Genomic DNA, 26,726 nt, shown 5'->3' with positions numbered 1-26,726 from the left:
CATCTGCAAACTTGATGATGGAGGTATGACTACTGTTGGCTTTGCAGTCATGTGTGTAGATGTTGTACAGCAGTGGACTCAAACACAGCCTTGGGGAGCACCAGTGCTGATGGTTAATGAGTCAGATGTCAGACCCCCACTCTAACCACTTGTGAGCGGTTGGTGAGGAAGTCAAATATCCAGTGACACAGGGTGGTGTTCAGTCCTAAGGCCTTCATCTTTGTGACCAAGGTGAGAGGTACTATAAGTGTTGAATGCTGAACTAAAGTCAATGAACAGCATCCTCACATAATTCCCATTCCCCTCCTCCAGGTGAGTTAAGGTGGTGTGCATGAGGTTTGAGATGGCATCCTCTGTAGACCTGTTGGCTCTGTAAGCAAATTGGGGGGTCGAAGGAGGCAGGGAGGGATGAGCAGATAATGTTTTTCACAAGCTTCTCAAAACACTTCATCACTGTAGGCGTCAGGGCTACTGGGCGGTAGTCATTCAGACATGATGGACTTTTGTTTTTCGGTACTGGAACAATAACAGACTGCTTGAGGCAAGTAGGAACTGTCTCTTGAGCCAATGATGTGTTAAAGATATAAGTGAACACAGGAGCTAACTGAGCAGCGCAGGATTTCAAAACCCTGTTAGAAATTCCATCCGGTCCAGTAGCTTTTCTACAATTTACCCTCCTAAAGGCATTGCTCACATCGACCTCAAAGACACAGAAAGGTGCATCCTCATTTGATTCACATGCTGCAGCTAGTCCAATATAGTCTGTGTTTTTCATGTCAAAGCGAGCATAAAAAGCATTAAGTTCATCAGGGAGGGCTTTACTCACATTCATCATAGGAGGGACTTTCTTTCAAAGCCAGTGATGGTTCGAGTCCTTTCCACACTCGTGCTGGATCACCCTCCAAGAAATCAGCTTCAACTCTGTCTCTATAGCGCCGCTTAGCATCTTTAATAGCTCTACGTAAACTATAAGATGCTGCTTTGTAATCCGTCATATCCCCTGAAATAAGCCCAGCATTATAAGTCATGGTGCGTGTCTTTAATGCCGTAATGGTATAGATGGAGATAGCACACAGCCTTGTGCAGCACCAGTGTTGAGAGTCAGAGGGTATATGTAGCATCATTAACCTTGACTGCTTGACTTCTGTTGCTCAGAAAGTCCAATATCCAATGGCACAGAGTTTAATATGCCTTGAAGCCTGGAGAATAGTATGAGAGGATTGAAGATGAAGTCGAGGAACAAGATATGTGCATAGGTGTTGCTCGATTCCACTCTGGCTGATGTCAAACTTAGACTTAGAAAAACTCATTCAGGTATTTATTTCCAGCAGGGTTGATTACTGCAATGGACTGTTCACAGGCCTTCCTAAAAAGACTATTAAACAGCTTCAGGTGACACAAAATGCAGCAGGATTCTAACAAAAACTAAAAGAACTGACCACATTACTCGAATTCTTAAGTCCCTGCACTGGCTTCCAGTAAGTCACAGAATTGACTTTAAATCACTATTGCTTGTTTATAAATCAGTAAATGGAGCAGGACCTAAATACCTATCAGACATGCTTCAGCAGTACACACCTTCTCGTCCTCTCAGGTCCCAGGTGAAAAACCTGTTAGTAAAACCTACTGTTAGAACTAAACATGGTGAAGCAGCTTTTAGCTGCTATGTGGCTCAGGAACCAACTTTCGGATGACATCAAAAAGGCCCCAACTGTAGCCAGTTTTAAATCTAGACTTAAGACCAAACTGTTCTCAAATGCTTTCTGCTAACTGCGCCGAACAACAAATTCTTTACATTACACATTCTGAATCTGCTTTGATAATTATTCTACCTTGTCTTTTATTACTTTTTTACTACTTTTGCATTTGTTTTTGTTTTTGCTTACTAATTATTCTTTATGTTTAAATGTTTTTACCTTGTGTTTTATGTTTTCTTTTTATTATGATCTTTACCTTTTGAACTATTATTTGACTATATTGCCCTTCTATGCTTTTATTTGTTATTATTGTTTGGTTTTGTTTATGTAAAGCACATTGAATGACCCCTGTGTATGAAATGCGCTATATAAATAAACTTGACTTGACTTGACTTGCCTTTGCCTGGTAAGCAAACTAATACGGGTCCATCAGTGGCAAAACACAGGATTGTAGACACAGGGCCGTCGCAAGAGCGAATGGGGCGGTCGCCCAGGGCCTCACGTCTGATGGGGCCTCGCACCTGGCCAAAGATGACATGACGCGTTTATTCTTCATTATCACCCGGAGAGAAGAGATACTCTTTTCTGATTGGCTGGTGAGGTGGCTACCAGGCACGCAGGAGGCACGGGGGATGTGAGGGATATGTCTCCCGTAGTGCTGAAGAGACGGCTTTTGATAAGGAAAAAAAGCCTAATAAAATAAAAAAGCGAAATAAATAATAACCTATAGGGTTTGCGCTAGCTATATGTAAAACTCCCCATTAACAGCATCACATCACTAACCACAGCCATCTACTGTAAGACTGCACAATCTCATATTCACTCTGTTGGATATCTGAAGCCAGTTTGTCGACTAACAACCATCATAAAATAATCCAGGCTACTTGCTTAGCGTAAATCCTCAAATTATGGCTGGGGTCTTTTGCAAAGCACAGCATCTTCATTTGAGGCAGGCTGATATTCGAGGCAGGCTTTTTTTAATTTCTAAGCTGCATTTAGACATGTGTTTCGTTTGGAGCGGCATAACGGTAGGCTATCAAAAGCATCCAATTTTAGGTTTGGTTTGGGATTTAATTTACTTTTGGACTGTTTGATTATATTGCTAAATGTTGGGACTGATGGGCACTGAAATCTGGGAGATATTTGATGGTTCACTGTTAGGTTTCATGCAGTTGAAAAAGTGTCGGGATTTCCACCGCTGTTTATTGCGAGACAAGGCAGCCGTTCCAGAGTGATGGGCCTAGCGTTCTTACGCGTTCAGTGTGGGGTATAAACAAGCTGAGAATTTAGCGGTGTCACGTCTGCCTGTCACAGACATGGGGAGCTCTTTGAAGCTTGGGATAATGTGGTACAGTTATTACAGTAACAGTATTTTATTTGACTTCTTATGTAATATTTATTTTTTTCAATTTGATAAATGCTTTGTTTAAATTCTGTTGGAACAAATAGTAGTTGATTATAAAGGCAACTTTCTGTTGCAATTTTCTCTGTGTTCTGGACTGTTAACTTGTTAAGCCAACATGTTCTAATGTTGCATAAATATTAACTGCAAAGTGGAGAGTTGATTTGGTTTATCCCAGACAATTTAAGTTGGCCTAACTAGGCAATTTGATCATGTAGTCCAGGGGTCCCCAACCTTTTATGTACCATGGACCGGTTTGATTCCTATTTTTTTTCACAGACCGGGGGTCAGGGTTCCATGTTCCATATGTGTTGTGCATGCATTACTTAATTTTGAATCTTGAATTTGAGTCTTGAATTTCCCCTGGGGATCAATAAAGTATCTATCTATCTATTACTTGAAAAGAACTAGCTCCAGTTATGTATGAACAGTGAAGGTAATGATCTCTTGTGAAAAACATGAACTTGAAGAAGTGAAAATTGAACAATATGAACTATGAATCTTGAACAACTTGAAGCTAAAGTGTGAACATGCTTAACAAAATATGGGAACAAAACATGGGAACTAAACGTGCATTACGAATATAATCAGTGTGAGCCCTGCTTGTTTCCCTGCAACAAGAAGCTTCCATCTGGGGGTGATGGAAGACAGTGACACCCTCAGTGTGTTTGAAATGTCCAGTCGATTAGCAATTTGGTCTTAGTTGCAGTCATTGCCGAAAACCCGGCCTCGCATAGATACGTGGTGGGAAATGTTTTCAGTGCTTTTACAGCTATTTTTGGATATTCTGCTTTGGTTTTGATCCAAAACCCCGCCAGAGAGGTTTCCTTATACACACTCTTAAGACCACCGTCATTTGCAATTTCGATCAACTGCTCTTCCTCCCTCGCTGACAAGTTAGGACTATTCGGGATATTGACAAATGGGTTGCGGACCCACTCATTGGTTTGCCGTGGATCTTTGGAGGATGGGAAGTAACGCTCAAACTCATTTGAAAGCGCAACAAGGTGATCGCGCACCAGCTGCGAGAGAAAGGGCCCTGCCTCAGTCTCTCCCAAAACCCCCACTACTGTTTGGAACATATCAAATACACCCGGTCCACTTTCGTCGTCCCCACAAATCCAGCTTGCTTTAAATGCAGCGACTTTATCTGCCAGTTTAAAGACAGTCGTCATTCTCCCCTGGAGTGACAGGTTGAGGTCATTAAGCAACCCGAATATGTCACACAGGTAGCGAAGTTTTGACACCCAGTCCTCATCACTAAAATGTGCAGCTAACGGTGACTTTTTTTCTGTAAGAAATCTCTGCAGCGGCTCTCGCGAACTCAAACACTCTGACCAGTGACCTGCTAAAGATGCTTGTTTTTGTTGCTCATTCTAGCAGTTTAGCTAACCGTGTGACACTACCGTTAAGCCAAGAACTGATCAAGTGAAGTGAGCTGACCTGAGGCTGCGCAGCGCTGAAGGCAATATGTAAAAGTGTTAAAGGCGGGACAGACAGACGTAAGAAAATAGACCTTGTGAAATGCAAACATGCGTGCAATCAAACAACTGCATATAGACCTATGCCATGTAAAAACGTTACATTATTGCGAATTAAATTTAGTTTAGTTCGCATGCATTTTTTTTAAACTCATGTCGTAGGCTACGGCCCGGTTAGGAATGTCCTGCGGCCCGGTACTGGTGGTTGGGGACCGCTGATGTAGTCTATGTTTGGATCATAGGCATGATGATTCATTCATGGCTTCATATCAACCTCCCATGTTGCTTTTAGAGTATTCTAAAACCTGTTATGTTATACAGGATTAATGCACTCGCTAGCCTAGCAGGTTTTATTTATGCCCATTTGGAGAATGTTAGCGCTCGCTAGCCAAGCAAAGTTCATGCCATGAAGCTAAAATGAGTTGATAATGGCTCTCATGTTATGGACGAAACCTACTAGCTGTTAGCCAATCAGAGTCAAGCAGCTAAGCTCGTTGAATATTAATGAGAACTGGCGCAAATCGAGCTGAGTCTTCCTGCAGGCTTTCAATGCCACGCTAGAATGGCTTGAAACAAAGTAACCAAGGCATGTTTTCCACAAAAACATTCCACATTTTTTATAGAGTCCATGGTAGAACTTCAGACATTACCACAAAGTAATGATATATGTGTGGCAGGGCATCTTTAATAAATTCCAAAAACTATTCTGACTTTGGCCAGCTGCGGCGCCAGACAGGCATATTGGGTGTTGTCATGTCATGTATAGCTAATCTGATTAATCTGATGAATCTGATTGCGATATATCCAACAGAAGTGGGGGAAAAAAACATATTCCTTCTCTTGCCAATTGGTGGCGCTATGCCAAGCATGTTAATACGACATATGAATATCTTCATAATGATATCTAATATTTGTCAAATTTCAGATCAATCAGTCAAAGCATTGCCCATTTCTGGCACATATCCTGCTTAGCCAGGTGGTAGCGCTATGCCAGGCAGGCCCATTGGATGTCTGGATATCATCATAATCATAATATCTATTAACCTGAGATGTTTCAGACCATTCATTCATGCACTGTGACTTTATGACACATTTCCTGTTTATGTGGCGAGATATTAAAATCATAACATAAATTACAACATATCAAAAAATCCCTTAACAATTTAACATCAGCAACATCTTGAATTTCCCCTGGGGATCAATAAAGTATCTATCTATCTATCTATCTATCTTGGCATTATGTTTGTCAAATTTCACATGAATCTGACAAACCGTCTAGGACAGGGGCGGGCAAACTTTTTGGCTCAAGGGCCACATTGGGTTTTGAAAATCGCACAACAACCCCCCCACGACACACACATAAAAAAAAATACATTTTTTATAGCCTATAATTTAGTATGAAAAGTATTTGTTTTAAAATGTGAATTGATTAAAAATACTGCTAATTTTATGCTGTTTAACAAATGTATAAATTGTGCACTGTCGCTTTAAGACAGTCGCTTTAATTCACGTTTATTTCTCAATGATCTTCTGCCTGCTCCGCTATGGCTAGTGCTGTACCTACGGCTGGGCCCTCTCACAGTTTTTAAATGGTCAGTAGTGGGAACTACTGTTGCCTTCAAGATTTCCTTTTAAAAGTTTCTTATAAGAAGGACATATCACTTATCAACAATGACAAGCTAGAACCTGCGGCTCTCTCTCCCTCTCGTGAGTGCAGACACGTTCCCAATTAAATGGATTGCATAATGTTCACGTTAGATCTGCTGCAAAGGAGATAACTAAGAGTTAACTTAGTTTAACATGATGTTATCTCTATTTAACATGATGTTTTGACATTGACATTGTAAACGTTCTCTAAGGAGAGTGAAAAGCAGTTTGCAGTAAAGCTAACCAACTATCGCAGGAAAAAAAATAGTGAGCAGCCTGATAACCAAATGAAATGCTCGGCGGGCCGGATGAAAGTGCTTGGCGGGCCGAATCCGGCCCGCGGGCCGCAGTTTGCCCACCCCTGGTCTAGGATGAGTATGTTAAAATTGATCATGTGACATCAGTGTAATTGCCATTCTTTCTGTTGCCAGTTGGTGGCGCTATGGCGAATATGCATTATGGGCATGTGAATATCATCATTACCATGCATGACCTGTGAAACATTTCAAGCAATGAATGGTGAATTATGACACATTTATTGTTTATGTGGAAGTGTATTAAAATTCATAGCATTTCGTCGAATTACAACATATCAAAAAAAGTAAAGCTTCTCAATTTAGAATCAACAGCATCTTGGCATAATCTCAATTACCTCACTTCCTGTGGGCGTGGCTAATGCCATGTACATACAAAAGTTGTTTGTTGTGGGGAGGTACATACGCCTACCAAATTTGGTGTGTGTAGCTGAACTATATGCCAACCACAAGTCACATAAGGGGGCGCTAGCGAGCCCCTGGACCACGCCCGGGGCCAAGCCTTTGTCCCTGTAGTCAGGGGGCCAATTCTAAAAAGGGGCTTCCGTTAAGACTTTTAGGACAGGACATGTTTTGGTAGAAGCTCTCACCCTATTTTTTTAGGTAGAAGACACTTAGGTAAGATATTAGGGTGGTTGTCAAGCTGAATTTTTGTGACTTCTCCACAACTTTAGTGAGGATGAAGTACCAAGTCCAGCCATTCTATCCTCAGCAGAACAGTCTGCAAACTGTATGACCCAAAAACAACCAGCACTTCATGATGTTCGCTGTGTCCTGTTTCGGAAAGTGAAAGCCAATGTGGATACTTTACCACCAAGTCAGCATGCCTTGTCTCTGCACCTCATGAGGGCCCACTATCTAACAAGGTTTGGAAACAGTCACTAGTGACCCATCCACAGTTGCCCTCACCAACCAGTTGTAGTTGGCACATGAAGGATGGAATGCTTGTCCCCCAGATTTTAACCAAAGAACAGGCCAGGTACAGGCCAGGTGCTTGGAGCTGACAATATGTGGATGCAAGGAAAGTGGAAGTCAGTGCCGTACCAGGCAGTGTCGATGTCGAAAAAGTGGAATATTTTGTAGTGGGGAATGTGGATGTGCCTGTGCAGCTTGGTGCAAGAATACTCAGGTACTCACATCAATTAAACAGACTGTTATTGTTTCAGATTATTTGCCATGATATTGTTTTTCCTGTTTTGTAGATTAGATTCATATTGTGCCCTTGGATGCATGCATGCATGTTTTGTATTGGGAAAGTATGCATTATCAAAACAGTAAACTCTTCTTTTGTGTCCCTGACCAGGACTCAGACTAAGCACATGGACATGGTCCCTGGGTGCCTTCTATTGGCTGCCTACCTGAGTGTCACTGCTTGAATGGGGAAAAACATACCTTTGCCATACAACTATTATATAGTTATTACTAATAACTAGTTACTTACCCCAACCCTAAAGAAGTGAGAGAGCAGTTATGTTAGGATGGAATTAATAACTATATTGATTATGTCAATTAAGTATAATTTGTGTTACAACCTGGTACATTAATGAAGTCAAATAGCACCATATACCAACATCTACAGTTCTACATTTCTGCCTTGACATTAAAGAATTTTAACTTGTGCAGCATTGCACTGTCTCTCTAACCTGACAATAGCCAGATGAATTTCGCTCCGCTTAGCTCCACTCATCCATCTGGAACCGATCCATTGAAGTGTTGCTTCAGAAGGCTGGGCCTAATCAAAAAATGCTTGCATATGATTGAAGAAGCCACTTGTCCGTCATCTATTGACGTGCTACTTCAACCACTCACATCAAAGCCAACCCGTGACGCTGATCGTCACGGTCGCTTCTACGCTATGTCACATCTATGAAACTCCCACCCTGCGTCCTGATTGGCTGAACCATAAAGTCGGTTGCAGAAATCACTCTCAATGGAAGAGGTCCCAGATGGATGTGAGTGAAGCTAGGCGGAGCTAAGCTGAACGACATTCATCTGGCTATTGTCAGGTTACTGTCTCTCCCTACAAGCTTTAAACTTGGCTTGACTCCTTCCCATAGATAGGGGTACTGATTGAAAGAGGTTTGGGGATACTATGTTATGTTTCCAAGCTGATATCCTTTGAAAACTGGTTCTCTTTAGGCGGAGATTGTTTTTTTCATGTTCTAGTTATGTTGTCTCTTAGACTGTACAATAAATCCTTCTAAAATAGATCTTTTATCTTTTTTGAAGATACAGGCTGTTGGTATACCTGCTGGGCATTGCTGCCTGACGCACCTCCACCAGTGCACTCTATGCAAGTGTGTTCCCCTATACACCTATGGGCAGGAACGGGTCATCAGCTGGGGACCACCAGTCACTGATGTTTAAAGCTCCTTTAACCCCAGTACATCTCTTGGTGGCGGGCGATGGCTGGTATCTCTACCTGCCACCCCTGCTGATGCCCTAGGTGTTCTGCCCCCACCCTCTATCTCTCCTCCTCAGCCACAGCCAGAAGCTGCCCCTCTCTGCCTCCTCCGCCAGTTCCTTGATGGCTTTCCGGCTCCCTGCTCCTGTGCAGCCAATGTTTCGCAGCAGGCGAACTGTTGAGGCGCCCACAAAGCCCCTACACCCCACCTCAACAAGGCGTGTAATGGCTTTCCAGCCAGCCTCCTGACACTCTGCTGCCAGGTCTGCATACTTGGAACGTTTGCGTTCATTGGCAGCCTCCATGCCTTGTTCCCATGGGACAGTAAGTTCCACCATCAGGATGGTCTTGTCTGGAACTGACCACAAGATCAGATCTGGCCGGAGCGATGTTTCCACTATCTCCCTTGGAAAATGGAGCTGTCTCCCCAGGTCAACCCTCATGGTCCACTCGCCACCGGGTGAGAGGAGTCTTGGTGTTGCTGTCTGGTGGGTGGGTTTGGGATCTTCCCCAGCTCTAGCAAAGGAGATGTGCCGTCTCACTGGGGCAGGAGGTTGACTGTTGGCTTGTTGTCTGCCTGCCTCTGCCACCTCTGCCAGCTTTTTCAGCACCAGGTCATGCCGCCACCTGTAGCGGCCTTGTGACAGTGCCGTCTTGCATCCAGAGAGGATGTGCTGGAGGCTTGCGTTGATGGTGTTGCACAGGGGACAGCTTTCTTCCGCGCCAAACCATAGGTTGAGGTTTCGGGGGCAAGGCAGAGTGTCATAGGTGGACTTGATTAAGAAGCTGAGTCTGGCTTGGGGGGTCTTCCACAGATCTGCCCATGACATGGGCCTGCCTGTGACGCCTTCCCAAGACATCCAGCCTCCCTGCCGGCTTTGAGACACCGCTTTGACACGTAGACGGTCTTGTTCCGTCCTTGCCACTTCTGCCACCACCATGGGTCTTCTCTGTTCCTTGGAGGCCTTGGACCAGAAGAGGGGGGTCTCGCCCCTCCCCAACCCTGCTCGACCCTCCTGGACTCTTCCAGTGACCTCCTGGTGTTTTAACCTGCTGATGGCCATGTCAACCTCCTCCTGGGCTTTCCACTTCCTCCCTGTTCTTACTTGGGCGCCAGCTGCTCTCACTAGCTGGTCAGTGGATTCCCTCAGCTCAAGCACCATTCAAGCCTTTTCCTGCCTGTATCCCTGGCTGACGGACTGCAATGGCAGTTGGAGAATGTTCCTCCCGAATAGCCCCACATCTGACAGGCATCTTGGCAGTCCCAGCCACTTCTTGATGAACCCGTTTGCTAACCTGTCCATCTTATCTGCCACTGAGGAGGGGACCTCGCACATTTTCAGTGGCCACATCACCCTTGGGTACAGTTATTAATTAACTTTGGCCTGACTCTGCCCACTTTGTACATCTGACTTAGCTCTGGCCACAGTGCGCATGCACTGTCGGCAAAATACAATGTCAAACTCGCACTTTAAGGATCTTTTGACGTTTGGTAGCTTACTATATCAACCTTATACCTTTATGTAAGGCAGTCATGCATTTCTCAAAACAATTTGTACAAGGGTCAGTGACATATAAGGGTTGGTAAGATGATCAATTCAAAAATATGTTTAAAACTTTAAAACAAAACATGCATGAGGTTTGTTAAAGTGTATACTTTGTATTTCTGTTGTATTCATATTATTTAATATGACGTTTATACTATTTTATTAGCAAAAGATAGAACTGACAGTCTGTAAATTGTCAAATGGTGTAACTACATAAAATTAAACATATCTAATATGTCACACCTCCTAGAGTTCATGCAAATGCTTTCATGAAATTAGTAGTTTATTTAGTAACATCCTATGAGAATATGTTTTTTTTACATTTATTTCTAAATTTAAATTATATGGGGTTTTCATTATACTGAGCAAGACCATATGCTGTAAACATCTTGTTTTATGTCTATTCTTTGACCATAAAAATGGTCAAAGCTATTATTACAGTGTAGTAGGGTATTAAATCATTATCCATATTAACTTTTTAGTTTTTTAGACAAAATACTGGTTACACCAATTGACATAAATCGGTTACACCAACTGACCATAACACGTCTATAGCATAGGACAAGAAATTGACACAGAAAATAGGCATCAAAGTAAACTGAATTGGATATTTTAATATATATTCATGTCATTCATCATACTCCATATCAAAAATAATTTCATAACATCAATGAAGAAACAGGATTAACTTGTGTTCCATTTAACCTCAGTTCAGTTCTCATACGATTTCAGTCTATATCCATCGTTTTCAAAGAGAGTGAGATAAAGGGCCCTATTTTTGCAAAACCCGGCAAAAGCGTATTATTATCCCGACGCAAAGCTTTTTCCTATCTTCCACTTCACTTTTATTAAACAATGCGCCCAGGGGTGTGCCAATTATCCACATAAGGTGTGGTCTGGCACATGATCTAAAAATCGCTATCTTACACCATCTAAAAAGCATTACGCTACTGGCCAAGAAAAACCTGGTCTATAGCGAAAGGCGCATATGAAGCACAGCTGAAGACACACTGTCACGAGATGTAAGCAAGCAGCAACTGCTCCTTGTGGTTTTTTATTCAGTCATTCGAACATTATTGGGGTAAGTGTTGCTTTTTTCAGGCTACAGTATATTTTCTATTGTAACCCATTGTCAATCAATAGTGAAAGTAATTAACTGTGTATAACTGTTTTGTCGTTGATTATGGCCATGGTGAAGTTAGTTTTACTTTATGAGTTCAAATAATAGACGAGTGCAGATGCGTGTAGCCTATACTCTGCTAGGTTTTAGTAAAGCATAGTTTAGTGGGATACCTGTTCCATACGGTCTTGCGTTCAAGCAGATTCCTTATGCGCCGCTGACTATCAAAATACCGATGTGCTGTTTGAAGTTGCGCTGCTTGCTGTTAAAGGGAATTACTGATTAAGAAACATAAGAGCCGCCTTAAGAAACATAAGAGCCGTTTGATAACAAAACCACCCCGAATGTGGACTGGACAAACCCCTGAATGTATTAACGCTATCTGCTAGTGACCATGCATTTCAGATCGCTACAATAGGGCCCAATTTGTGTGTGTGAGAGACAATAACCGTGAAAGAGTGTGTATGATAATTTTCTTGACAACCAACCAACAGCAGGATCTGCGTTCACATGCGCTCTGTGGCGAGACACGTTTTCCTTGCTTGTAAGTGGCATCTATTGGGGGACAAAAAGTATACTTTATTTATAATACATGTATTTATATTATTTATTTATAATTTAAACATACAATTTACATACATCATAAATTAAACATATTAACATATTACATAAATAAACATATTAAAATGAATTATGAGAAGTTTAAATTTAAATACATGTATGTACATGTATGAAATGTCAAAAATCGCTTGAATTACAATCTAATTAAACCATTTTAAAGCTACTGTTCATGCTAAACAGTTAGTCACTATTTAACGTATAAAACAATACAAATATAATTGGCACCTAAAATTACATACACTTGGCCCTGAATCTGATCAAACTGGTCTCAAACAGAAAGGAGTCAACCAGTTACACCATTTGACATTTCTATTTAAAAGCAACATTTGCAGGCATTATTATGGACAATTATGTACACACTTGACCTTTATGTGAATATTCAAACACAGTTTTTACATTAAATTCAATATTTTATGATAATTATGATTTATCAATATTTTCAGGAGGTCATACAATTTGACATGTAACCTAAGCTTGCCTGACCATGGCATAAAACACTTTTATGCTACTTTTTTAAGAGAGTTACTAACCTTGACTCATAGCAGGGATCTTCAAGGGTTCTTCTCTGTGACATAATTTTCTGTCACATGATCCTTTTACAAAATGGCTCCTTAAATGTTGGTTACACCACTTGACATTTCAAGTGGTTGATGTGACAGACATGATTCCCCATATTAATTAAAATATTCAGAACAATGGGGTTTCATTACTTGTATGAAATATATAAAAGTTCTTGTGCAAGATCATGCCAGATTATTTTAGAAGAGATTTTGGAGAGAATCTTTTCAGCAAGTGCTTATTTGGTTCATGTTTTTGTGGTTACACCGTATTGACATTTTTACCCAAATTCAGTTAATTCTCTCTCAAAATTGAATAAATCCAAAACTTTAAGATTAGGGTTTGATGAAAATTATGTTTGAAAATAATTTGTCAAATTTTCAATTTTTAACAATTTTAAATGTATCTAGCATATTTCCCCCAAAAAATGATGACCACACACAGGATGTCATGCACAAGTAGGCAACTGGCTCAAAATGCTTTATTTTAATATGTAGGCTAATCAACATGTCAGTGCCATCAAAATGACAAGTCCATTTATTGGATTAGATTAGATTCAACTTTATAGTCATTTAGCAGAGTGTATAGTTGGATAAATAGGTTTTCCAGGTGACATGTCTACAGTGACAGATTAAGGAGTATAGAGGGTTATGAACAGAGAGTATAAATAGACGTTCTATATAAATAGTATATATATACTATATACTATTTATATAAATATAAAACTAAATATAATAAATATAAAAATAAATATAATGTGTCGTTTTGGGTGTTAGCAGTGCAAGGGTATATTTAAGGGTATATATACCTTGAATTTCCCCTGGGGATCAATAAAGTATCTATCTATCTATCTATCTATCTATATGAAACAGTGCAGGAGTAAATGTAAACAGGTAATCAGTGCAGTGCAGTCAGTGTAAGCAGGTAAACAGTGCAGAAGTAAAGAGTAACCAGGACCAGGTAAGCAATTAAGTAATCCAGTTTAAGTGCAAATGCTAGACAGGAGGTGTATGCTAGTTTTGTTCAGCAGAGTTAGCCTCTGGCAAGAAGCTGTCGCCTACTACCTGAGCTTGCTTGTGCGCAGGCTCCTGTATCACCTGCCAGAACAAAAAGCCATGTTGACAATATAACCGTTTACTCTGTATGTATTTACTCATGCAAACAATGAGTGAAAATTCACAAAGTTACTATTTTTTTCTGTGGTATCAATTTAAATGTTAGGCCTACAATGCTAAACATTACTACGTGTGAGATACACTGTAAAGGAAATAAGTTAACCGTGGGAGTCTTTGCCAACTCCGATCATAAAGAGGGCGCTATCACTCATATACAGTTCGTGTAGGCCCGAATATCTCAGAAGAAGTGCTGCCCCAGTGAAATGGTGTGCTTCCGAGTTTAAACTTCCTTTTACTCGTGCCTAATAGTGAGAGGAGCAGGGAGGTTTTGGCCCTCCAAGAAAATCTGTTTCCATCTTCTTCTAAGAGGCACTTTTATACTCGCCAAAATGACCGAGCAGATGACTGTTCGAGGTACCCTGAAGGGGCATAGTGGATGGGTCACTCAAATCGCCACAACTCCTCAGTTTCCAGATATGATTCTGTCTGCATCTCGAGGTAAGTTTTTCGCGGTGTGGGTCATGCGCGGTAGGTTCCTGCTAGGTTTAGTTTGGGGGAAAATACAGTTTTTCTCAGCCTTGGCTGGGATGGTGTTTGTCTTTTTCCTCTTAATGATTCCTTTACATGTTAAAATGGTGTGTCCCGTATTAAGAGTCACATACGTTGAAGCATTTAAATCGAAAACCCATCGTTCGTCCTATCATTGTGGTGGACGTCATTATTAGCAACCATGGCTAGCAAACGTAATTAGCTTGGTAGACGACTCAAAGCGTCAGCGCCACGGACATGGGCGAAGCCGGTTTCTTTTTTTTGCTGTTTAAATTATGTTTCCAGCATGTTTTCTTAAGCTACATAATAATGTGCAAAGATACCAACGCTTAATTTTCTCTATGAACGTCTAAATAACCCAATGTTAACTGAGATGAACAGAATAGGATATAGCAGGCTTAACGCGAACGCTAACCTTACCACTGAACTTAAGTTAGAACATGGTGACACACGTATGGAGACTAAAGCTTGCGCGTCAACGTTAGAAAAATGTTTGTTTAACCAATGTGTAATGGCGAAACAACCTTTAAACATGTTTTTAACCATATTTTGCTGCAAGCGTTAACGTTAATCTGAAGTAGGAGCGCCAAGTGAACAGTTAAGGTGCTGAATTGGCGTAATGTTAGTGGCTAACCATGCTTAGCTATGTTTGTCTAGTGGTTGTTGCAATGCACATGGGAGCAGCTTGTGATATGTTGTATGTTTATGTTCCATCGTGGTTTGTATGCAGAGTTGTAACATGTGGTGTTGCTATCTGATTTCTTTGCTTTTTGACAGAACGGATTAACTGACAGCCCTAACCTGTCATTGGTTTTGTTTGTAGCCTACCGTAGTGTGGTATTCTCTTTGCACCCTAAGTCTTGCTTGTAAAGGCTAGTGCCTGTAGCAGTCTTGCATACAGTTATAGTATCTTGGGGATATTCACATTATTTAAGCTTAAGGAAAGTAGGCTATCTTGAAATATAGGGGCCCTCCTCTCAACCATCTAGTCAGGGTTTTCTAGTATTTCCAAGTCCTTAGCCAAGTGTCATACCATTTCTGAAAGGTGAGACTGCCATGGTGTACAATCAAAACATAATTGGAGATTGCTTACCGACTTCATTATTGACTGAGCAGCAATTCTGTGTTTTTATTCAAGGCAACATCACATTCAGAAAATTGGCTCCTGTTGAAGGATTATAAGTGCTAAGGCAATAATGTATCATCTTGCACTCTAAAGAGGTCACTGAGCCATAAGAGAATGACCAGTTTACAAAAGTCATGTGGCATATGGTCCAGATAATGCAGTGCTTTAGATCAGTAATGTTTTTTTTTTTTTTTGTCACCTTGGATAGGCAGTTTCATCTTTAGGAATGCCAGCTTTTTTGTATGGGTGAAGCTTTTCCATCGAATAGTGAGGGTAAATTAGTTGGCAGGCATGGGAACAATGTGTAGTGGATGGAAAGAGCAAGTTACCTGGTCTGGCTCTCAGGTGGTGTTTAGACGACAACAAAAACGTTGCAAACGGTGATTTTTTTTTTTTTTTTTTTTTTTTTTTTTTTTTTCTTCTGTTTTGACCTGGTCATTTAGATGCAAACGGAGGTTTAGCCTCAGTGCAGCTTTATAGCTTCAGAGACATGGGTTCAAGGCTGTGCCATGTGGCTGGTCTCTCCCTTTGCTTCAAATGGCCTGCCATTGAGCTTTCAGGCATTCCTGAATCTGCCTGGTTGGGATGAAATATTGGTCTCACAGAATTGAGTTACTGTTTGGGAATGATTACTTCTGAAGTGTTGAATTTCTGTAATAAACATTTATTTGTAACCAGGTTGAAAGTCAGTCAGGAAATTAGTTAATTGTGGGGTGGGTCTTGGGTAATCCATAGCCATGTTAGACTTTGAACTGTCAAGTTGCCAGTACTGGTCCTAATTTTGACGATCTGTCTTTACAGACAAGTCTATTATCATGTGGAAATTGACACGTGATGAGACAAACTACGGAATCCCCCAACGTGCTCTCAAGGGACACTCTCACTTTGTGAGTGATGTGGTCATCTCTTCTGATGGCCAGTTTGCCCTGTCTGGCTCCTGGGATGGTACCCTCCGCCTGTGGGACCTTACTACGTAAGTGATGAGAGTACAGCATGTGAAACTTTGCAGCACTAGTTTCTTTATGAAGTGATGTCTCATGAAAGGTTGCTCTACTAGTTTTTGTTTAATAAAATTTAAATTGAATATTCTAGTGGTGACAATTGTGAAACAATTGGTTAAGATACTGTTTGTACCTGCTGTGTCTGCTTCACCCATCTCCAGTGGCACCACAACCCGTCGCTTTGTGGGACATACCAAGGATGTGTTGAGTGTTGCCTTCTCTGCGGACAACCGTCAGATTGTGTCTGGATCCCGGGACAAGACCATTAAGCTCTGGAACACACTGGGTGTGTGCAAGTACACCATTCAGGTGGGTCTGAGCTGTGGAAAAAGTGTAATAGGCAGTGTAGAGAGAGAATTTTGATAGCCAAGGCACTCCTTAATTAAAATGTCTATTACAGAAATGACATGTCCTGAAAGGACAACTTTAAAATGCCCACGCTATGGAAAAAGTTGATTGACATAAATGAGCAACATTACTGTTATGAATTGTCAGCAACTATATTGATTTATTGAGAATTTTTGTAGGTAGTGTTCTGCTTTAGACTAATTTCAGATGAGGTGTTGCTTGAAATGCTTTTTTTCCCTTTCTGAAATCCTGTAGGATGAGAGCCACACAGAGTGGGTCTCGTGTGTGCGCTTCTCCCCCAATAGCAGTAACCCCATCATTGTGTCTTGTGGCTGGGACAAAATGGTCAAGGTGAGTAATGCTGAATGTTGAATAGTACACTGACTACATCCAACCCTGTCACATGTATTAGTGGTGTGATTGGTTTGTTATGGCTTGCAGTAAGTAATAGGGGTGTGCATCTTCATTCGATATGATTGTATAAGCTGTTACGATTCAGAAACGATACGTGTTAATACAGAACTATTCTTTGCGATTTGATAGGATATGATGTAATGGGGCCTCAAAATGCTATACAGTCGAGTTAACATTTTGTTTAATTTAATAATGAAATGGAGTAACATTTGTTAAAAAATAATGAAATGGCTAGGCTATACTACTGGGAAGTTATTTTTGTTACTTTATGGTGTGAAATTAAAATAGCATGTCACTGGGTTTATAATTTCTCGATTGACTGAATTGAAAGACTGATAGTTTAAAACTGAGGTGTAGCTTTAGCCTTAAGTTGAGAGTGGCAGGGGGAAAAGTGCCTGGATTACCTTTCATAAAAAAGGAGGCTACTAACATGCGTGAGAAGCAATATTGTTACATCAACAATGACCGGTAGGCAATATCCTATACCCTCCCCAGTTAACTTTTTAAGATATTCACCAGAGCGATGGGGAGGCTCCCATGGAAAAGAGAATGCCGAAGGAGGCTGAGCAAAGTTAAAACGGACAAGGCGTGTTTGCTGCAGCTTAAAAAACTGTTCGCTGTTGACAGTTAGCGACTGAATATATGACTTCATTCAGGATAGTGCAACACACGTTAACGTCACACAAGTAATGACACAACCGATTTGTCATTTTAAAATCGGGGCATTGACCGGTTCATTGAACATTTAAACTGATGTAGGGGTTCGCATATCGACACACTTGCATCTATAACGTTCAGATCGGTTACCGATATCTATCGGTGAATCTTAGCACCTCCCAGTATGTTATGAGGGGCATACGCCACTAATAAATTACTGTTCTCATATCTGGTGTATCATTTAATCAAGCACTAAGCCCCAAGAGGTTGTAAATTAGCAATTTTAAAAAGGCTAAGGGGGGTGTTGTCTTGCCCAAAACCCTCTTAGCTGTTAAAAAAATCACTACAAATCACTACGGCCTGGTGGGACTTTTCTAGAGTTTCTACAGTTGGTACATACCTGGCAAGGGTTCAGAGAGGTAACGCACATAAACAAAAAGCAAATAACTTTTGTTTGTAGCAATGCAATGTGCTTACAGATGTTGAAAAATCCTTGTCTTGGTTCACCTTGAAGAATACTTTTTTTTTTTTTTTTTTTTTTTTTTTTTTTTTTTTTTAAAACCCTCTTTCCTATTCACCTTTTTTTTGGCAATTTGCAAACAGAGTGCATTACCACCACCATCTGCTGCACTGAGGTGTAATGGCAAGTGTATGCTTTAGCCTCGTTCTGGCCACCGGGTGACTAAGACGAATGGTCTCCTGCACTGTCACCTTTGAAGTCAGTGATCTGTTTACTTGTGTCCTGGCAGCCTGATCCTTTAGAACAAGTTCCTTCAGTCAGTGGTCCTCAGCCCCCTAGTGGTCTGTAAAGGCATTGTTAAACATGCATTCAATGTATTGATAGATGCTTTATTGATCCCCACTGGGAAATGGGAAACACCATTTTGATAGTCACTGAAGGTATCTTCTATATGGGCACTTTTTTGAATACTCAAACCTATAAGTACTTGGTGTTACCAAGTGGGGACCTGGACATGCAGGGATCTTGCAGAATTGTAATTCTCACCAAGATTGTCGGGGTGCTACAGTAAGTGCATTTACAATTGGGTCCTATCTTGGGCTCTGTAGAATAATAAAAAAACAACAAATTGAGTTATTGTGGTGAGCCAAATAGTGGGACCATTATGTTTGTCACTAAAATCAATTATTAAACATGATGAATATTGATCATATCATCATTTCGGCCATAATCCTGCAGCCATAGAGATTATTCAGATACTGGATATAATTACATGAATGCTTCAATGCTATTGTTACAGGTATGGAATCTGGCTAACTGCAAGCTGAAGACCAACCACATTGGCCATACTGGGTACCTGAATACAGTCACTGTGTCACCTGATGGCTCTCTTTGTGCTTCAGGTGGAAAGGTAACTTCTGACCGTATGCAAATCCTTCACTATTTGATCTCTCAATATGATGTAAACATTTAATACCACCTGTATCACTGTGATGATAAAGAGGCTGTTTCTGAACTTGGGTTTTATATTGGTGTTCTTGGAGTGGGTAATGTAATGGTGCTCACTGACTAGCTGATCTTGTTTGTTTACAGGATGGTCAGGCCATGCTGTGGGACCTGAATGAGGGCAAGCACCTCTACACCCTTGATAGTGGTGATGTCATTAATGCTCTTTGCTTCAGCCCTAATCGCTATTGGCTCTGTGCTGCCACAGGCCCCAGCATCAAGATTTGGGTAAGAAAATTAGTTTTGCTCCTAACTACTGTTTTTGGTGAAATGGTTTGAAATGTTCAAGCAGATCCAGTTATTGCCATTTGCGACTGATCCCTGCAGGACGTGGACGCTCCTTATTGCATCTGTGTTTTTAACTAAATGGGCCGTCAACAAATGTAGCAATTAGCTGTCTTGCTTGTATTTAGAGGTATTCTATCCTGTTGCTTAATGTAAACTGACATTTAGAAAGTGTCATGCACATTATTTAAAGGAACACATACTTATTCACCGTATTCCCCTGAGTTTGCAAAGTCCATACGTCGGTCATTCTATAATTCGGGGTATGTTTCGCGTCTCCATGAAAGATTTGGTTATCAAAAAGTAAATCTTTATGGAATAAATTTTTAAGTTATGCTAATAAAACAACTTTTAACCAATAACAATGCTTTATATTTATTTTAGACCCAATTTATCCATAAAATATTAACTAAATGACTTCTACACCCAGACTGTCTCTGCAGATTCATGCATTCAACTTGACTAAACATAATGTTAAGTCTAACGATCAATTTTTTGGAGATTAATTTACTATCAGTTCCATACAATGTTTTTTCTGTATTATGTGAGATTTTGGTAACACTTTATATTAAGACACACATATTCACCATTAATTAATTGCTTATTAACATGTATATTGGTAGCATACTGGCCATTTGTAATTAATTGTGAATTAAATGTGAACAAAGACCCAACTTTAGAATGGGGAACACAGTATTCTGCATTACAAAGACTTAATTATGAGTGATTTGTACACTATTAGCACTTGTGGTTTTGTGTCTAGTTCCATATGAATAGACCATCTTTGATAAGTATTATTAGGGGTGAATAACTGTTCTTGTGGTACCACTTTACAAGCCCCATGCTGAGCCATGCATATTTACGTCATAGTTCATATGCAACAACTTACTTACTATGAATAAGGGGTAATTAGGAGCTTGCATAGGGGAAATTCTTAATTAAGGGTAGAATAAGGTCTTGCAGAATAAGGTATTAATTAGTGACTTATAATGACTAACAAATGGCTAGTATGCTACTAATATACATGATGGTAAGCAGCTAATTAATGGTGAATATGTGTGTTGTGTTACCGAGATTTTAAGTAATAAATAAATAAAAAATTGTCTGTCAAATTGCTTGTCAACTCTGTTATAAAACTGCTTAAAATCCACAAAGACTTTGAATATGAAGCATGACGCCTACAGATGTCAATTCCTCTGACAGGAAACTTCGGAAAGGCAGCCATTTTGAACAAAATGTTGAGGATACACTATATAGTATCAGTAGATTAATTATTTGTCTACTACTCTATTGGGGTGAAACTCTTTAAAAAAACAATCATATGATTAAAATCCATGAAATTCTGTTTTTATACATATCATGTAACTAGTTTGAGGTTAGGATGTGGAGCTAAGCCACAAAATGATGGGAAATGTCGACTGTTATTGTTAATTTTGTGTTAATTCTGCATAGATTAATGACTGAGTTGACTGTGTTGTCAACTGTGTTCAATGACATTTAATGAGTTAACTTTACTCTTAAAATGATTGAGGTTTTTTTTTTTTGTTTCAAATGTATATCAGAAGATGTGTTACAACTAATATTTTTACCACAAGATCTTTTTTAAATTGATATGTTAAAGCTATGATTTTTAAGAAAATATGCACCTCTTGGAAAATACCTCGTCTAACTTGCTGGGACCTTGTAAACGACCTATTTGCAGGTTTAGGTAATTGTAAGATGTCCAGCCCTGATTTCCGCATTTAAGCTCTATTCTTGCTACCACAGCAAAATACATGGAATTGGACTTTCAGTGGGTTTATTTTTAAATAAATTTGCTTTAGTTAGTCATCAATGAAAACCCATGGCTCTTCACCTGGAATATGTTGGTATTTTTAATATTGGTATGGATTTGTATCGACTTGTAAATTTTAACACTGCTTTGGAAAAACTAAAATACCTTAAACTTTCATTTGTGTTACAACAGGATCTTGAGGGCAAGATCATTGTTGATGAGCTGAGACAAGAAGTCATCAGCACCAACAGCAAGGCTGAACCCCCACAATGCACATCCCTGGCCTGGTCTGCAGATGGACAGGTATACCATTTTTCTTAGAGCACCAGAATATTGCAATATTCTAAGTCATCTATCTGTGACCCATAATCATGGCTCCAATGCATTGTTTGCACTGGAAACCTCCGATGATTATATTTAATCACAAAGTTTTCTGACTTATGGTGCTGATAGTCCTGCAAATATGAGGAGGACAACATGGGTTTATTGACAACTTTAGGGCCTCATGTATGAAGGATGATATGGATGAATGGCAAGGCTTCTTTTGAAAACTGGAGATTGAATAGGCTTTAATTTGGTTTGGTTAGAATTTCAAAACTGGTTCATCAAGTCAGTGATTTTCTGTAATGGACAGTATGCCATGCTTTTTCAGTACCCTAGCAACCATAAGTAATTATTTTTTTATTTGATTGGCTACAACAAGCAGACTTTTTTTTTCCACTGCAAAATGCACATTTAAAGGCATTGATGGTCCGACCGCCACTGGTAAAAATTGAACATGGATGGATCAGGAGTCATCCAAGTCATGACTGGGAGCCTCTTGATTTCTTTCTAGCCATTTGATCAGTGCCTTTGATGCAAAGACATTAACATTTTATGGAATAGTCAAAATGGTAATAGAGATTGCTGAGTTGTATGCCTGTACATGCCTCATACATTAGGTTCCAAGTGTTAATCTCTTCATAAACAAATTCTGTATATGGTGTGTATTGACACTTAATTCCTGTCCAACAGACCCTGTTTGCTGGCTACACGGACAACCTGATCAGAGTGTGGCAAGTCACCATTGGAACACGATAAAGGTTGCCTGATCAGTCTTCAATTAAAAAGTTTTGAAGAGTAACTACTATTGTCATTGAGTGTCTTATTGCAAGGACAGTGATGGCCCATCATGTTTTCAACCAATGGTTGTGCCCCCCACCAGTGATCTGTCAATGCAATGGTCCCTGTCTGCGTTAGTCACATGCACACTTCTGGCCCATTTCCACCAATTGCACGGTACTTCATGGCATGCAATTATTTCTGTCCCAATTGTCAAGATTTGTGCACCGTGCCAAACGGTCGATGCCGAGCTCATTTTGAAGATTATTTTGTCTTGGTTAGGGATGTCCCGATCCAGCTTTTTGCACTTCCGATACCGATATTGTAGCTTTTGGCATCGGCCGATCCAAGCATGTATTAAAGATTAAAGATATTTACTTTATATTGTTATACTCATGTTGAAAAGGGTTTTACTCTTAAGAACAACTAGCCAACTTAATTAGGTTAGTTTGAATAATCCACAGTGGTTGGTAATGAGAAGCTGACCTGTTTATTCTTAACAGGGTTAAATAAACACAAAATAATAGTCAATCCGCACCAGACTGTGATTGACAGTCAGATCTCACACAGCCCTGCTCTGATTGGACCAGAAGAACCGGGAGCTGTGGATTTTTGCAAAACAAATAACAGGCTCTAGGTGGAGGTAGAAGTGTTGGGTTTTTTTCTAAAGCCGGCTTTATGTTCCGTCGGAGCAGAGTCTGTTTCAGTGAATATGATCAAAAACATTTTGCCAACTGCAGCTTTAAAGGAGAAATCTGGACTATTTTTACATGGAGTCCTATTGAGTCCCAAAGACTCAACACAGAGTGCCAAAAATGCAATATTGTGTTTTTTGTTCCCATGAGGAGTGAAAATTTTAAGTGCGATAAAGTTGCATATTAGTATGATATTGTTGATCTCCATATTGAATCATACATTTTATGTTGCAGATTTAAAATAAATCTGTAATTTAAGCATAGTCCATAAGCTTCCTTCGTTCTCACAATTCAAGATGACCACATTATTTCCTATATGAATGGTCCACTTTTTTTAATACCTCCCAATCATGTGACCTAGTGACTCCAAACCAATGCAGAATAGTTATCCTATATGGGACTCATCAGACACACCTCTTATAGCCACTGTATGCACACTGTATTTTATATGAATATTTTGTAAAAACAAATACATTATATCCTATATGAATGGTCCTCTTTTTTTCAATACCTCCCAAGTCATGTGACCTAGTGACTCCACTACTCCACAGTGAGTCACTAGGTCATATGGCTTGGGAGGTATTGAAAAAGTCTGTTTCTTATATGAAATAATGCATTTTCTTTAAAAAATACATATAAAATACAGCGTGCATACAGTCACTATAAAAAGAGGTGTGTCTGATGTGTCCCATATAGGATAACTATTCTGCATTGGTTTGGAGTCCCTAGGTCACATGACTTGGGAGCTATTGAAAAAAAGGAGACCATTCCTTATAGGAAATCATGTATTTTCTTTAAAATATTCATATAAAATAGTGACTATAAAAAGAGGTGTGTCTTGATGAGTCCCATATAGGATAACTATTCTGCATTGGTTTGGAGTCACTAGGTCATATGGCTTGGGAGGTATTGAAAAAAAGGAGTCTGTTTCTTATATGAAATGTATTTTCTTAAAAAAAAAATCATATGAAATACAGCGCGCATACAGTCGCTATAAAAAGAGGTGTGTCTGATGAGTCCTATATAGGATAACTATTCTGCATTGGTTTGTAGTCACTAGGTCAGATGATGTCAAAGCTATTGGCAAAAAAGACTATGAAAGTAATTCAGAAGGTACTTTATAGACGGTCCCTAAGTAGGTCGGCTGGGAGCAAGTAGACAGGTCATCTGTTTGTACATTGTCTGCAAACACGGGGTGAAACCGGCCGCATTAAAAAGAAAAATTAATATCTGTCGAATATCAAATATCAAACTAACTTCACCTCGGTCCTGGTTGGTGCCACCAGAGAACTGAAAACACCCCACAATTTCAGTACTGGGGCCTCATGTATAAAGCGTTCTTACGCACAGATTTGATCTTAGACTGTGCGTACGCTCAAATCAATGCCAACGCTCAGATTTATAAAAAACGTCTTTGACGTGGAAAAGTGCTTATCTCCACGTCAGGTTCAAACTTGACGTACGACCATTTCCTTGTGGTAATGCCGGGGTACTGCAAGTAGTCTGAGGTTTAAGTGCGATGCATTTTCAAAATTCCAAGACCAACGATCTCATGTCTTTCTTTGCCATATGCATGATCAATATCAGAAGATTTTTAAAGACGTTTTTGGACGCAGCTAAATGTTTCATGGTTTGGCATAAAACTGCTAATGAGAACTATAGCCCACTTAAAGGGGACCTTGGCAACTATTTCAACGTAATAAACCCGTTTAGAAATCATTTGGATGTTTAAATGACCTGTTCCGGTGAAAATGGTGACTTTTCCCGCTGCCCCTAGCGTCCCCAGGCGGAAAACCAACCTTGCAACATTGAGACTACCGTCCCGGAAAGAGAAGTGAGAAACAAGAAACTCGTTTTAAATCGTGTTTCTTACCTTGTAACATCCACATTGTCTGCCGAACTTATGCTAACCGTTTTGCTAGCTTGTAAACAAATCCATGTGCTTTATAGTTACCTTTTCCCACAGTTTTGAAATAGCATAATGCACAATTTCTCCAGCAGAGGGGGAAATCCTGCCAAGTTTCCCTTTAAGAAAGTGAAAAAACGTATAGCTTACTTATTTCATAATATCTAAAAAACACCAAGACCTACGATACCTACGACACCAAGACCTACGATAGAGATTGAAACATTCTTACAGGTGATCTAGTATATTTGGCGTTCTCACCAATCTAATATTGACCATAAAATGTCCAATTGCCCTCGTTTAGGAGAGGAAAAGTAGGCTACATTTGTGCCAGGGATGTAGTGGTAAAATAAGAGGTGGGTGAACTATGAATTCTGCAATCTCGGTGAGGTGGACTGCGCCATGCGGTATCGGATTTTTAAAAAAGGCATTCAGAACATGTTTGATAATGGTGGAGGTTAATGTACAGTATTGGGAATATAAGATAGTATTGGATAATACTGTTTTGAATGTTAAAAGTGAATAAACTCTTTTGAGAGGTGGATAAACTAAGAGGTGGGTAGGCCCAAACTCTATTTCTGAAATGGCAGAGGTGGATAAACTGCGTTTACTCGCGTTTAGCCTCCACTACATCCTAATTTGCGCTCATAGGCCTATTCCCAGCTCCGTAACAGAAAGGTAATATTTGAATGTAACCTATACAATGTAGGCTATAGATATTTTATATCATATATAGCCTACACAACCAAGGGACGGAAGTTATCCTCTGAAAGCAGGGCATCTTCATATTTAGTGTTGCGTCGGAGTTGCGTAAAGAGGTGCAGAGCGCGCACCTGTTTGCTTTTTTTGACTGGCAGCCGCAGTGCCCAAGATTAGATGACAATACGTGAGTTGGATAATGTAGGCTAAAATATAAAGGTAGGCATAAACCAAACAATAAAGGACAATGTTTAAGCCATTTGACATTATTGAAAGAAAACGATAGCAAAGATATGCAGAATTAATTAATAATGACTGGCGAACTAGGCTACTTTTTCAGCAAAAACATAGCCTATAAGAAACGTTAAGCCATGACATATCACGCTTATAATGTAGTCCTCTGTTTTGTAGGCTAAATCAGCATATTACCCTGGATCATATTGGAAACGTACAGTAGGCTAGGCCTAGCCTACTGTACCATAACGTATAGGATTATGCTGTAGGCCTAGAGGTCTTTCCTTCATAAGGTAGGCCTACCCAATTTTTTTTTTTCTACAAAGTAGGCCTAAACATACTAAATGTTGATAATTCACATTACTGCAAGCAAAAGGATTGAAAGCGAGCCGAGGACAATGGACATGGATGCATACAATCTCTTTCTAGAAAGCTTTGCTGAAAAAAAAAACATAATTAGTTAAGCTATTCGAACTGACGCATATAGGCTAGTAAACATCAGATGGCATAGGCTAGGCCTATACTAATGTTTTTAAAAAAATATATAAAATTTTACTGTAAAATAA

At 39.9% G+C, this 26,726-nt stretch overlaps 1 protein-coding gene across 1 annotated transcript; it reads left to right on the top strand.

The window, feature by feature from the left end:
- Positions 1–14,191: 14,191 nt before the first annotated feature.
- Positions 14,192–22,648, top strand: rack1 (receptor for activated C kinase 1). The gene is made up of 8 exons (XM_048231077.1): positions 14,192–14,404; positions 16,383–16,554; positions 16,744–16,891; positions 17,186–17,281; positions 19,261–19,371; positions 19,554–19,694; positions 21,718–21,828; positions 22,540–22,648. Exons 1-8 carry the CDS (start codon positions 14,296–14,298, stop codon positions 22,603–22,605), a joined length of 954 nt encoding a protein of 317 aa, XP_048087034.1. The 5' UTR covers positions 14,192–14,295; the 3' UTR covers positions 22,606–22,648.
- Positions 22,649–26,726: the final 4,078 nt, after the last annotated feature.

This window comes from Alosa alosa, chromosome 21 (assembly GCF_017589495.1).
Source record: "Alosa alosa isolate M-15738 ecotype Scorff River chromosome 21, AALO_Geno_1.1, whole genome shotgun sequence".
Taxonomy (NCBI): Eukaryota; Metazoa; Chordata; class Actinopteri; order Clupeiformes; family Clupeidae; genus Alosa; species Alosa alosa.
The sequence above is the reverse complement of the archived record's forward strand: the minus strand, read 5'-3'. Positions and strand labels throughout refer to the sequence as shown.